Below are 14174 nucleotides of genomic sequence, written 5' to 3'. Positions count from 1 at the left end.
ACGCGTCGATATATTTTTTTCTGGTAAATTCTTCACGTGCTAAGATAGTTAAATGCAAGAGGCTGGGTTTGAGTTCAGGTTCAGCTCGCAGTGTTCTGTTAGGCAGCTTTATGAAACCATAGCTGTGCAGTGAAAAATTCAGTGATGTGATGATATCCGTGGTGGAAATATAAAAACTGGTTATATTCATATCTGGTAAAAGAATTTCGCTTCATTTTCCTGACAGTTAACGAACCTCAAAGTCTTCTAAAGGACAAAACTTTCTTCTCCCTAGACTGCTTTATACTTTAATTGGACTACATTGCTACGATCGTGTGGTCATTTTAAAGTGGCACAGAACAATCTTTAGACATAACATAAAATATCTTACACTAGTACATCATACAAAAGCCCAATGCATCATTGCAGTAAGCGTGCTGCTATGATGATGCATCTAATAATATAAAGACAACGAATGGTTTCACAGGCAACACTTTAAAAATTCAAGACTCGCATTGGCAAGTCTTGACGAAATAAGACTGACAAACGAATAAAACAGCCTTGAGTGGAAGATGAAATGGCTTTGTTTCGCATTGAGACATGATCTCTATCTTGTTTACGCTTGGTATTAGTAGAAATTGACATTTTACCAAAAGCCTGAAACGCAGAGATGGAAAACTAGTACATAGGAAAGAATAACCTAGTTACCGAGATACCCACTGTGTTTGACTTGTGTATTGGACCATGATAGTAAAATGTAGGAAACTGTTCCTTAGTCACACAGGACAATCACTTTCAGCCACCAATCGTGATTAATAAGGAAATGCAAGATGCATTTCAGCCTTCGGCTCATCTTCTGGTGCTTTAACAGTCCGTGTGAGCTTTACATCACTTCGTTTCTTTTTAGTTGTAGACGTATGGTTCTGAAGAATATTTATGTACAAATACACAATTCAAACGTCGTGTGCGTTCGGCGGCTAATGCTCTTGCTATTAAGGGACTACTCAAAACCCGTCTTCACGGCTTTGGACGGCTAAAATTCAACCCACGTCTTGGGACAGAGTCCATGGTACATATCTAAAACCGTAATTGGTGGAACACACAGCATTTATGCCCACAAACCATGAGGCTGCAAAGCTCATACGCAGTATGTAATAGATTCTTCACCATTAATTACGCTGTCTGGTTTGTTTTTCTAGGTGGTTACCGGCAGCCATGGATATGCTTCCTCTGCAGTTTACCGCGCCTAGTGTGGTAAGGCATCGTGAATGTAAAAATACAGAATATTTAATTTTCACTTAAAATACTATGCCAGAGAAGTTTAATATCGGTTATTTATTGATGGTATTTGTTTCCGCAACGGAACGTTGTGGAATAATTTAGCAGCTCCACATGTCTTAAACGGCTTAACGTTGTGTAATGCTGACGTACTAGTCAAAAATCTTAGTGTAGAATCTAGACCTCGTGTCTAGACAACCTACAGGGCCATTTAACTGCTGTTCAGGTGATACATGCTTCTCGAGCCGCCTGCAAAACGTTGTTCGTGTGGTACTGTCGTAGGTAGTACGTAGTTTCGTACAAACTTTAATAATAGATGTAATGAAGAAATACGTTAAGGTTAAGGTTCTGTGTTGAAGCTGACTTGTTGTTGTCTTCAGTCCTGAGATTGATTTGATGCAGCTCTCCATCCTACTCTATCCTATGCAACCTTCATCTCCCACTTCCTGCTGCAACCTACATCCTACTGAATCTGGTTAGTGTAGTCATCTCTTGGTCTCCATCTACGGTTTTTACCCTCCGTGCTGCCCTCCAATACTAATTTGGTAATTCCTTGATGCCTCAGAATATGTCCTACCAACAGATCCCATCTACTGGTCAAGTTGTGCCACAAACTTCTCTTCTCCCCAATCCTATTCAGTACTTCCTCATTAGTTATGTGATCTACCCATCCAATCTTCAGCATTCTTCTGTAGCACCACATTTCGAAAGCTTCTATTCTCTTCTTGTCCAAACTATTTATCGTCCATGCTTCACTTCCATACATGGCTACACTCCATACAAATACTTTCAGAAACGACTTCCTGACCATTAAATCTATACTCGATGTTAACAAATTTCTCTTCTTCAGAAACGCTTTCCTTGCCATTGCCAGTCTACATTTTATATCCTCTCTACTTCGACCATCATCAGGTATTTTGCTCCCCAAATAGCAAAACTACTTTACTACTTTAAGTGTCTCATTTCCTAATCTAATTCCCTCAGCATCACCCGACTTAATTCGACTACATACCATTATTTTCTTTTTTGCTTTTGTTGATGTTCATCTTACATCCTCCTTTCAAGACACGGTCCATTCCGTTCAACTGCTCTTCAAAGTCATTTGCCGTCGGTGACAGAATTGCAATGTCATCGGCGAACCTCAAAGTTTTTACTTCTCCATGAATTTTAAGACCTACTCCAAATGCAGCTTTACTGAAGCTGACTTATATTTCTTAAATGTTTGTTTATGGACCTCAGTCTTTAGGTTCGGACCGAATAATCAGTATTAGCTTTGCCGACGCATTTTGCGTTTTATTGTTAATTAGTGGCTGTGTAGAACATAAACGACCTCTCATTTCATAATAAATGGAGGCGAAACGTCTGGTAGAATAAATACCGCCTTCATTCAGTTGCAGGCGGTTCGAATATAAAAATAATGTATTTAAATTGTTTGCAAATACTGGTATAAGAAATGTTTGCAGATTCGTTCAACTGACCTAACACGTCCGGTATCGTCAGTCACACTAACAGCGCATGGCAGCATCAGCAGAATAAAGGTAAACCAAAGTACCGTATTTCCTTTAAATGCTAAAATGTTTCTACTACTACATAAGAGTTCACGTAGTTAGCTGTCTTTCGAGAACCGTAGATACTAAATGGACTCGCTTCTCTGCGACTTATTGTCGCCTTACAACGAATAAGAATAAAGCTTAAACCGGCACCGGAGCAAAATAGTCCGTGAGACAAAATACTTACGTTGTGGCATAACACCCAACATGTTGTATTGGGAATAAATCTTATTTTTTACAGGGAGTTACCACTCAGATAGGATACAACTTCCCTTCTCAAGAAGCTGCCGTGCTGTTTGCCCCAGTTTTATTCAAATGGTCTCTTCACACCTCATGACTGTAGCTTCTCACTCTCTCTCTCTCATTGAAAATGAGAAACCTCCTGCATCGAAATGAATTGCGGGCAGGTGTAAATTTTCTAACATTTACAACTGTAGTGTAAAAAAATTGAGATAGCGATACTTCTTTGCTGCTACGATGAATGAACCGTACCTTAATCGGCTTAAAGCACAAACCCAATAATTTCCATCGCCGCTGGTCAATAATCTCCCTGCAGACAGGCACAGTAAATTACTAAATGTTGCCGAGTGTCTTCGTAGAAAATGACTCCCAGGAGCTAAGCACGAAACTTTGTCCGCCCACTAAACACGGAGTAACAGTATAAACCCTTTTGCCTGCCTATTCTCTTGAGTGATTCTTCCACAAACATATTTGATGCCTCCTCATAGATGAGGTAGTACGAAGCTTGTCCACTTCTTCTAATAACCTGAATTTGAGACCTTCTTAACCTGCAAACGAATGTCCAATCGTGATAGGCTCGAAATACAGTCGCATATTCGTGTTGCAGGTAACAGAGGCGGCACTGCAGAAAGACGTTTGCGACGACCACGTCGAGGTTGAAGTCCATTACTGCGGCCTAAACCTCACGGACCACTACTTGCGCTTGGGTATAATAAGGAACAGACTGTTCCCGGTTATCATGGGCAGCGAATGTTCCGGCATCGTGACACGTGTGGGCAGTGCAGTCACCGATCTGCAGGTAAGACAGGGTTTCTTTTCCCAGCAATGCTGTAGTTTTCGAGAGAAAAGCTAATGTTCTAATATTCTGTTGCAGGCGGGCCAGAAAGTGCTGTGTCTGCAAATGCAAGGTGGTCTGTTTAGGCATGTTGTCCACGTCCAACGCAAGTACTGCTTTCCGCTGCCAGAAGATATTGGCCTAAAAGATGCCGTCAGTCTTGGTCTAAACTTCGTTGTGGCCCACTTCTGCCTGTATGAATTCGGATGCCTTGCTAACGCGGAAAAAGTATTTATGCAGTCGGTCGCAGGTAAACATTAATTCCGTGATGAAATTTTTCACTACGCCCATTCTCGTATACTAGAGCAAATTTAATTTTCGATGACGTAATCATAAGGTGGCAACCGTACTACTTTCATATAGCATTTGCGGTGATGTCGCTGCGTTTGATCGTACTCACCTACCGTAGCGTAACTGTGGAACGTCTTCGTCTCGTACGACGTCGAGCATAAATTAACTGAGACAGATAGGGGATTCAGGTATTCTTTTTCTTTCTCGTTGACATCACAGTAGAAAACGTGACCAGCGATCGTGCTGACACTGCCAGGACACAAAGTAAAATTGTCTGACTTTGACACGTTGTCAAACATTACGCTCGCCTGCCACCGAAATTTTCATCAGACATTGCAGCTGTAACTTAAACACAAAATATTTATGCAGTGCAGCAGTCATTCATCAGAATGACTCAAGATGTAGCAGTTGTAACAATTAGCGGAAACAGACTGGTAACGCGAAAATTTTAATCAGAGTTACGTGTTGGGAAGGTATAGGTCCGCCTGACAAATTATGAAAATTGAACTTACGTAGACCCTTGAAAAAAGAATAGAAATAGCAAATGGAGACCGTGTATATGGTGTAATGATAGTTGTGGTAAATTAGATTCAAACTATTGAAATTAGTTCTGTAAGACGTTTTAAGGGAAAATATTTTAAGAGCTAAATTTAGCATTAGGTTTAAGTCCAAGCTGGAAAAATACCCTGTAAGATAATTGTTCAAAAATTTGGTGCGGTTGACTTCGAATAATTGACGATTTTAAATCACTAATTAGCACCCACCCATGCGCACAGTATGAAGCAAAAATTTGTATGAGCTTTTTTAAGTATTCATGAGGACATGTTAACGGTATACTACGATAACATACAACTAGGTACACGGGATGCAGGCGACTGCGCTAATGTGGTACGTAGAATCTGTAATAGTTAATATAACTTTAATGGTGTTTAGAAATGGTCTCAAACGTTGCCGACAACATAGACATTAAAGTTCATCACAAGAACTTCAATGGACTGAGCGACCTGGTGAACTGAAATGTTTTACTTTAAAATAAAAAAGCTGATATGCAGGACTCTTAATTGTACAGCATTACATTAACATCAGTTTCGCTATTTCAGTATGGAATATTTGTATGTAAATCGCATTAAATACAAATAAAAAATCCTACAACCAGCTGCAAAACTGAATTACAAGCTCTGGTATTAGCTATTGTGGCCAGGTCTGGCAAACTCAGAATCTGTTGCTTAATACTTACTTGCATTCCTTTAGCAAAATGGCGCTGAAGTCAGGTTTCAGTATCTTCGTTACTTCGATATAAATTCCTACCTCATTTCAGGTGGTGTCGGCACGGCACTCATCCAGCTTGCTCATACCATGGACAATGTAGAAGTTGTAGGAACAGCTTCTGAATCAAAGCACGAAAAGCTCCGTTCCCTTGGCGTAAAGCGGGTATTCCGTCATGATGAAAACTATGAAAATGAAATATTGCAAGATTACCCTGAAGGTGTTGATATAGTGGTAAACACGAATGGTGGAAGCGATCTTGAGAAGTGCTTAAAAATTCTCCAGCCTGTCGGAAAGTTGGTACTGCTAGGTAAGTACAACAGAGAAACGTTGCAGTAACAATCGTGTTGCCTCTTGATTGCAGTAACAATCGTGTTGCCTCTTGATTGCAGTAACAATCGTGTTGCCTCTTGATTGCAGTAACAATCGTGTTGCCTCTTGATTGCAGTAACAATCGTGTTGCCTCTTGATTGCAGTAACAATCGTGTTGCCTCTTGATTGCAGTAACAATCGTGTTGCCTCTTGATTGCAGTAACAATCGTGTTGCCTCTTGATTGCAGTAACAATCGTGTTGCCTCTTGATTGCAGTAACAATCGTGTTGCCTCTTGATTGCAGTAACAATCGTGTTGCCTCTTGATTGCAGTAACAATCGTGTTGCCTCTTGATTGCAGTAACAATCGTGTTGCCTCTTGATTGCAGTAACAATCGTGTTGCCTCTTGATTGCAGTAACAATCGTGTTGCCTCTTGATTGCAGTAACAATCGTGTTGCCTCTTGATACTTCTAGAAGCTATTCTATGAACAGTAGTGCTGCCATAAGACTGAAAATTAAAGTCAGTATGCTTTTGTGAATATAATAGTTCTCGTGCCAGAACGCTTTCCTTAGACTCCTGATGTGTAGATTCGCTGAAAAAAAAATAGTATATACAGTATCGGCTAAATACTTTCTTGAATTAGTCTTGATCTCATAAATAATACACGTTAAAAGTCATAATCTTCGAGAGACAAGTGAACTGTCATCGGTATGACACATCGCGTAACGTAGGCAGTGCTGTGATAATGATGAAGGGCTATCAATACAGGCAAAGAGCAGCTGAAATTCCATAACTTAGGACGTAATATAAGGGGACATAGTTTCTCTTTAGACTAGTTTCATTCTATCATTCTCTCCATGTCTGCATAGCCTACGTCAAATGTCAGCATTATAGCCTTGAGATGCCCCTAATTTTAATTCCGTTACTTTGGGCGCCAGGTGAACTATCTTAGATACCGTAGTCGATACCTCCTTAACATTAGCTTCCTACTGGTAAGGGTTTATGCAGCCGACTAGTTCTCATCTAAGGTTTCAGTTGCTCTATCTCTTGTCCCCTTAATTATCAACGTTCTTACATTCCAAACGCATAAAATTTCTACTTTCTCAATTTACGAAGCTGTTTCATTTCCATTCTAACATCTAGGCAACACGGAGTTCCTAAACGGTACAGTTATACAAAAGTTGATTTTAAATGTATTAATATTCCTTTCATAAACATGACGTATCCGTCCAGGACGAAATAAAATTATGGTACTGTTACAAGCCAGCGTTTTAGAATGACTGAACTTTCGTGAAAATTGCACGACCAGTGAGTTGTTAAATTACATCCACTCGGATATGTCAATATTTATATAAAAGATCCACAGACTAAATCTGCGACAAAGGAAACTTGTCTAATACAGATGATTCAGTTAAGGACCATGACACTACATAGGATTTGAAATCCTGTACTGCTGAACAGGTCACATCAACTTTTAAAATAGTGTGAATGTTCATTAAGAAATTCATCTGTGATAACGTGGCCTACCAACTCGTGTAGAAAATGCTGTGAACTCTTATGACACTTGTATTTAGGGCAAAAGAGCTTCAAAAGTGTAACGGTGGTAACGTAACCTCAACGGATCATGTGATGACATGGAACACTCTGATATTGTTCAGGCGTCAGCAAAAGCAACAGATGTTCGCTAATATCCCTACAAAATTGTAGGTCGAAATTATAATAGAGAATTTGAAGTCAAAGGTAACAACGGCGTAGTCCAACCAGTGTAGAAAAACGGTCCATTAAGGGTGGAAAGCTGTGTTAACCTTACTCAAGCTGTTATAAATAAGTACGTGATGTTGCTATTATCGCCGGCGGCATTCGTTTCAGCTTAATGCAGCAATAATTTCCTGGAGCCACTATGCAGCAAATGTGGCTCCCCTCCCCCAAATTGGGAAAGAGTTCTGGCGTGACACGTAGAGCCTTTTGTGTAGAAAAACTTGTTTCACTAGCAAGTTCGTCCCTCTGGCCTGATTCTCGAAGAATATATTCTGGCTCTGTTCAGATCCATCTGTTTGTAGGATCTGTTGTAACTTGAGTTCAAAGTTACTGTACAGCTGATAAAAACCCACTATTACGGAGACAAAATTAGCGAATAGATATCATTCGATGGTTAAATAAGTTGATCAACTACGTGACTCAGCGGAATGGCATATTACAGAAACATCTGCAGTATATTTTGCTAGCCGTCTTACCGCGTGTGGCTGAGAGTACTAAATTTACAACGTTGCTGTCCTAGGCGCGAATGATTCGTGGGCAGAAAGATTGTAAGTCCGTGTGAACTCCTACGTAATTTTAGTGTCGTGCAAGATATACATAGAAGGTAGTTTACTGGTTAACTACTCTAAGAACGTTCGCCCTCTGAATCTAGACAGTAAGCGTCTAGCAGCGTCTGCCACGGAAATTGAGAATCTGATGCTTTTTCACATGATCCTGCACAAAAAATAAAAATGCTCTGTCCTGTTATTTCTTCTACCAGTCGTATCACGTACGGGTCAGACTGGTCTAACTAGGGCTTTGTGACCTTCTGAACTCCGCAACCCTTTCACGAAGTACTCGTTAATCCTTAGAGTACCGGTGGTTTCCGCCTGTGAACTTTTTATTAAATACCTGTGCCTTGAGAGTAACAGCTGATGCTGTTGACACATCTAGAGATAAGAGGTACTTTTATGAACGTAGTGCATCGTAGCAGTCACTCCCAGAGTTCAAAGCTCCAAACGGCGCAAAGATTTTGCTATGTGAGTAAGATCCTGTCTTTTTTTTTACAATGATCATACTGATACTCCCTTTTAGTGTATCATGCAGTTATGATAAAACATGAAACAGATTTTAGATCCATTTTAGCTTATTCAGGATTATGATCAATTTAAAGCATCATGTTCATGGCCGCAATGAGATGTGGAATTGTCTAGGCAAAATGCAAATTGGCCTTGAAATACATGAAGCAAAATACTGGGTCACTGACAAATAGCAGTGGTTAACACGAATGTTTACGTTCGACAATTTCTCCTTGTATGTGATGTTACTGATTACAAAAGTTAATTTGTGAAAAAATTTTCTGTATTGTTGGGACTCAAACGCTTACAGAAAATAATGGTACTAAAGATACAGCTTTAAAATCAATTGGGAAAGGTAAAATAATTTGGAGCATGAAATGAAATCTTAGTCTATACTCGACAGGTTCTCAGAACTGGAAGATAACACCAAACAAAAAGAATAACTGTTGGTCTTTTCATCCGTAGTGTTACCTCATACACAATTGTTTCAGTTAAACTAGTTCCGTAGCCCCGTGTCAATGTCCTGCTTGATCTCCTTCCTGATAAATTGATAGCGTACAATGTTTCTTAAAAATTAGGTATATTTAGGCTGCAAGCATTCATTAACGGCCCTGGTAACTGTAGCTACTTATTACTCAGTACGGTTCTCTTGTAGAAATAGTGCATCAAACGTGTTAGTAGTTAAACCCGTTGTATCCGCTGTTTGCTGTATGCTTCTCTAGCATAATTTATTAATGACTTCTTTTCAGGGTCGAACAGCACAGTTACATACTCAAAATATACATCATGGGGGTTAATGCGACCTAAATGGGATAGCGGATCGTTGTCCTCTGCGGATGTAGTTAGTAAAAACTACTGCATAGCTGGAGTGAACATTGGCATATGGTTAGACCTTCATCCGGAGGCAGTGCAGCGATCTCTAAATGAAATATTTAAGCTGTATTCCAGTACCAGAATACAGCCCTGTGTTCACGCTGTTCTGCCCTTTGAAAAAGTGAGTACTCTGTGCTAAGTATTTATAAACTTCCTAGGAAAAAGTCTCCTCTGTAACATTTGGATACTTGCAGGTGGCTGAAGGCATGACGCAACTATGCAGACGTGAGAACTTCGGAAAAGTGATTCTGGAGGTCAAGCAGAAGGCAGCTGAGACACCAGCTGTGGAAATTCAAACTGCGGTAGAGCCACAGCCAGGAGCAGTGGAGGACCCAAAAGAAAAAGCTGACCCAGAAGTGCAGAAGGAAGACTCCCTGCCTCCTGCGGAACCAACGGTGGTCGAACCCCCTCATCTGGAACAAGCAGAAGAGACTGTCGCAGAGGATACGACTGATGTCAGCGCGCCTTGATAAGGCGCAGCTGGAGATATCAACCTATATGATGTTGTCAGTACAAATAAACAAGCTTAAGTTTTTACGTTTTAATAGCTCTTGGTGCTAAAGCAGCAATTGCAAGTTATCCGGTGCTGTAAATTTATAAAGCCAAATGTCATTTTTAATGATATTTAATAATAAAAAAAATGAGCAGAAGTTACTAATTCTATGCGTGAAACACCCCACCCCACCCAACATCGCATGTAGAGAACCTGACGTTCAGATCTGTACCGTTTCTCCGAAAGTAATACATGTATAACGTTTGGCAATATAATTTTAACCTGTAAAGCTAGTCCAGTGTATAAACTCAGGTGAGCTACCACTTCGTGGTGACAGAACCTCGTAGGGAGTCCTGCTTCCCTTTCTCCAACTAGATCCATTTCCCTGCCTGTACTCAATCTTCTAGACAGTCTGCCATACAGCAAGATTTTTCAGATTACTTTCTTTGTGGACTGTAGGTTGCATATGTTAAACTATATCCGTTGCTCAAACAGGAAATAGTTCAGTCTCCCAAATTAATGGGAATGCTTTATTCCTTGTCAGAGTTGCTCCATCTTTCTTCTACGATACAGGGGTGTCAAAACATTTCATGAGAATAGAGCACCGTTGTGGTAATTGACTAGTCAAATTGTTAGCAGTATTTACTTCTGAAACGTCGTTACTCACAGTAATTTCAGGCCGCGCAGCCGATAACTGTAAGCTCATTGGTATGGCATATACTTCGTGGTGCAAACAGATTTTCTCAGAGTAGTCTAAGTATCGTAGCTAAAATGAATTCTTTTTCAAGCGAAACATGTTCGTCACTGTCTAAAACAAGTAACTCCCTTCTTCCTATCCCATATGCTCGATCTGTTTCCGCCTTCTCTTGTATTTCTGTACAAACTCTCAAGCTGAGAGCTATTAAGTCTCTGGCTACTTTATTAGTGTTCATAAAGTAGTATCAGTAATGTAATCCCACTTTTTTGCGGTGTCTGTTTTTAACTGAAGGCTCTCCGTCGTAGCGTGGTCTTGAGCATATTCCTTAAACTTTTGTATGATCCTAGTCATTCGACATTACAATTATCTTGTACCCCTTTCTCCAGTTTCCCTAAATAAGATTGTGTGGACATCTACCTTGATTCCAGTGTTGCAGACTCACCCGTTTCTAAGATGGATACTGGCATTATCAAATTCGTACCGTCAGTACAAGGCATTCAGGTTAACTTCCGCTTAATTTCAGTACAAATGGAGGGGGAAAAGACCTCTGGAGTTCAAAAGTAAGACTACATAACGCGTAACAACGGACTGAAGTAGCCACACGAGGTTAGGCCTTAAGTTAGCGTCGCGACGATCTTGCAGAGCAGAACGTTAGAGGTCGAAGGACGTGCTCTAAAACGTCCATCGGCTAGAACAGTTGACAGCTGAAGTGTCTTTAAAGGTGCCTCACTCCTTAGTCTCTTGCTAGGATAGTCTCTTCCATAAATGTTAGCATGCCACACATTCTTTCTCTTTTAATGTCACTGGTTTTTCGACGTGTTATTTAGTAGAACGTGCCCAACCCAGTCCACTTCCTGATGTACTACAGCTTTTATTATGTAGGTTACTTAATTATTTTGTCTACTTATTCAATTTTTTTACATACTTTAAGTTAGTGAGCCATAAGCAGCTATAACACGTGGACTGCCGCGTGGCCACAGCAAAGCCCCATACGTAAAGCAAATCTTTCCTAAATCCGGATTTCAACATGTCTGCAGCAACCTTGCATCGATACAGACGATTTTACACAAAAATTGTACAAACAACGATGTGCTGTTTTCTTTTCTCCCTCGCACACCGTTTTAACGGAAGACGAAATTTATTTTTATGGCTCGTAGCCTTAGGATTAGAATACTACTAGGGAGTCTGAAACTACAGCAACTTAGTAATCTTACCCGATTACAGATTAAAACAGTGCGAAATATTGTCTTTGAAGCTACTATCCTCACAGACACAGCAGCAGGAGAGTTCTCTCATACCCTGTATACCAGTTATCCGAACCAGTTTACCCATTTATTTTAACCCCTTTGACTACGAACGGGACATACGTATTCCACAATAGGTTATCAGAGAACCAGTTGGGATCTGCTGTATGTTGTTGCTAGTGTCAGTGTCCCACTGACAAAGGGGAGCCTACTAACAGTTAGCAAAATTTGTGTAATTATAGATTGAACTTGTAGGTTGTGCTGGTCTCAAGTTTCGTTGTTAACCTTTTTTACCCTATTGTCACTTCAAATTAGTTTGCACCTACAAATAGACAATCCAGTTACCTAATCCACAAAGCGGGCTGCGCCCGGTCCTTCCTGACACATCAATGACCTGTAACCACGAATTGACGTTTGGCACATCACAAACGAATCCCACACTGAGCACCTGTAATGTGAGCTACTAATTTGGAAAGATGCTGACTACTGATGTGTTTCTGTTTTCAGTATGTCTTCTAGGTTTTGCGCAGTCGTCTTCAGAAACCTGGAGGTACTTACGAATAATCCCGTATTTCTATCCCCTACGCCCCGAACCCCTTCGATAACGAAACAGCGTGAAATATTATTTTTATATTGTTAGGTCTGACTGAGACATTAATTAAAATAACCATGCATTAATGTTTTTGAAATAAAATTGGTAATCAAAGTGCAACCCCTATGTTCGACCTATTTTGTATCTGTATCGATATTTCTATGTCAGTTTGCAGTGTTGCTTATGTAGAGAGTTGTATCTTTCATGGAGGTTCTTTGACTATGTATGCATGTTTCAGTTATGCGAAACTTTTGAACAATGTTGTTTAAATTATGCTTGTGGATTTAAATAACTAATGGAATAAATGTTATGTAATACACTGTAAATGACTTGGTCCATAGTTAGGGAACATTGTGTTGAATGTAAAAGATGTGGGGAAGCTCCGGAGCTACGGAAGTAGTCTGGCGGAGTGGAAAAGGTATGGTTGGCGCACAAGTGGCAACTCGTCCTTTGTGACGGGTAAGGAGTCTGGGCTGAGCAGTGCTGCGGTTAACACCTCGCTAACAGTAGCGGATCATAGTGGCTCATATTCGTGGAGTTTTGCGGCCAGAAGAGCTTAAGGGCAGTATTTATGGTTCTCGGATGCTGCATTTGGTGATACCATATTCACGGCATGGTTTTTGGCCCTAGAAATATAATCCCGGCTCCAAGGAGATATGTTAACAGCGCGAGGCCAACAGTGCTACTATGAATGCATCGCCACCAGGTTAACAGCCACTACAAATTATACCACCAGTACCACCAGCCTTCCACTAAATAGTTATTATTTGGCACTCTGTAAATCGACCAGGTATTTGTGAAATTTGAATGATTTTAATAATAATAATAATTATGGCGTTGCTAAAAATTCTATCTTACAACCGTGATTATCACAATTCACATACCTGGACAGTAATCCTATCATAGTGAATTTAATTCCGAGTGTCCTACTTTATTATGAGAAACTGGATGAATTTGAATTTAATGCTGTGTTGTTATTTGCACAGCCAATTATATTTTTGAGTAGGTCAAAAGACTGCTTATCAAAGCAGTTTTGCTATTTAAAGAGTTATGGTTTGTTGAGCTTTATTTAATTAACAATTGGTGCAAAGAATACTTACCATTTCTCATATATACTGGTATAGTTTTGTTAACGAGCATGGTTCTTCAAACCATGAAAGTTTAACGCTCCTCATGTACTAGGCTAGTTAGTTAATGAAGCAATGCAAAGGCTCGTTCAGAGCCAGTGTAGTTAGATTTGCAATCTGTTTAGTTGCTTCAATCCGACTTTAAGAAAGTCTGTCCATTAAAATTGCTATACCACGAAGATGTCGTGCTACAGACGCGAAATTTTACCGACAGGAAGAAGATGCTGTGATATGCAAATGATTAGCTTTTCAGAGATTTCACACAACGTTGGTGCTGGTGGCGACATATACAACGTGCTGACACGAGGAAAGTTTCCAACCGATTTCTCATACGCAAACAGCAGTTGACCGGCGTTGCCTGCTGAAACATTGTTGTGATGCCTCGTGTAAGAAGGAGAAATGCGTACCATCACGTTTCCGACTTTGATAAAGGTCGGATTGTGACCTATCGCGATTGCGGTTTACCGTATCGTGATATTGCTGCTCTCGTTGGTCGAGATCCAATGACTGTTAGCAGAATATGGAATCGGTGGGTTCAGGAGGGTAATACGGAACGCCGTGCTGGATCCCAACGGCCTC

The 14174-nt window shown here is 40.3% G+C and overlaps 1 protein-coding gene across 5 annotated transcripts in view; it reads left to right on the top strand.

Moving 5' to 3' along the window:
* Positions 1-11696, top strand: part of LOC126267392 (synaptic vesicle membrane protein VAT-1 homolog) — a 105595-nt gene extending 93899 nt beyond the window's left edge. For 2 of the 5 annotated variants that reach the window (XM_049972583.1, XM_049972584.1), the window contains exons 2-8: positions 1179-1233; positions 2721-2795; positions 3655-3846; positions 3922-4132; positions 5492-5749; positions 9319-9563; positions 9637-10084. In XM_049972583.1, the coding sequence (XP_049828540.1) occupies positions 1195-1233; positions 2721-2795; positions 3655-3846; positions 3922-4132; positions 5492-5749; positions 9319-9563; positions 9637-9912 (1296 nt within the window). In that variant the 5' untranslated portion in view covers positions 1179-1194 and the 3' untranslated portion in view covers positions 9913-10084. Of the gene's footprint in view, positions 1-1178; positions 1234-2720; positions 2796-3654; positions 3847-3921; positions 4133-5491; positions 5750-9318; positions 9564-9636 lie in introns of all 5 variants that reach the window. The other 3 variants (XM_049972587.1, XM_049972586.1, XM_049972585.1) reach the window with 3 other exon arrangements.
* The last annotated feature ends 2478 nt before the right edge of the window (positions 11697-14174 follow it).

The sequence above is a fragment of the Schistocerca gregaria genome, chromosome 4 (assembly GCF_023897955.1).
Source record: "Schistocerca gregaria isolate iqSchGreg1 chromosome 4, iqSchGreg1.2, whole genome shotgun sequence".
In the NCBI taxonomy this organism is placed as follows: domain Eukaryota; kingdom Metazoa; phylum Arthropoda; class Insecta; order Orthoptera; family Acrididae; genus Schistocerca; species Schistocerca gregaria.
The sequence above is the reverse complement of the archived record's forward strand: the minus strand, read 5'-3'. Positions and strand labels throughout refer to the sequence as shown.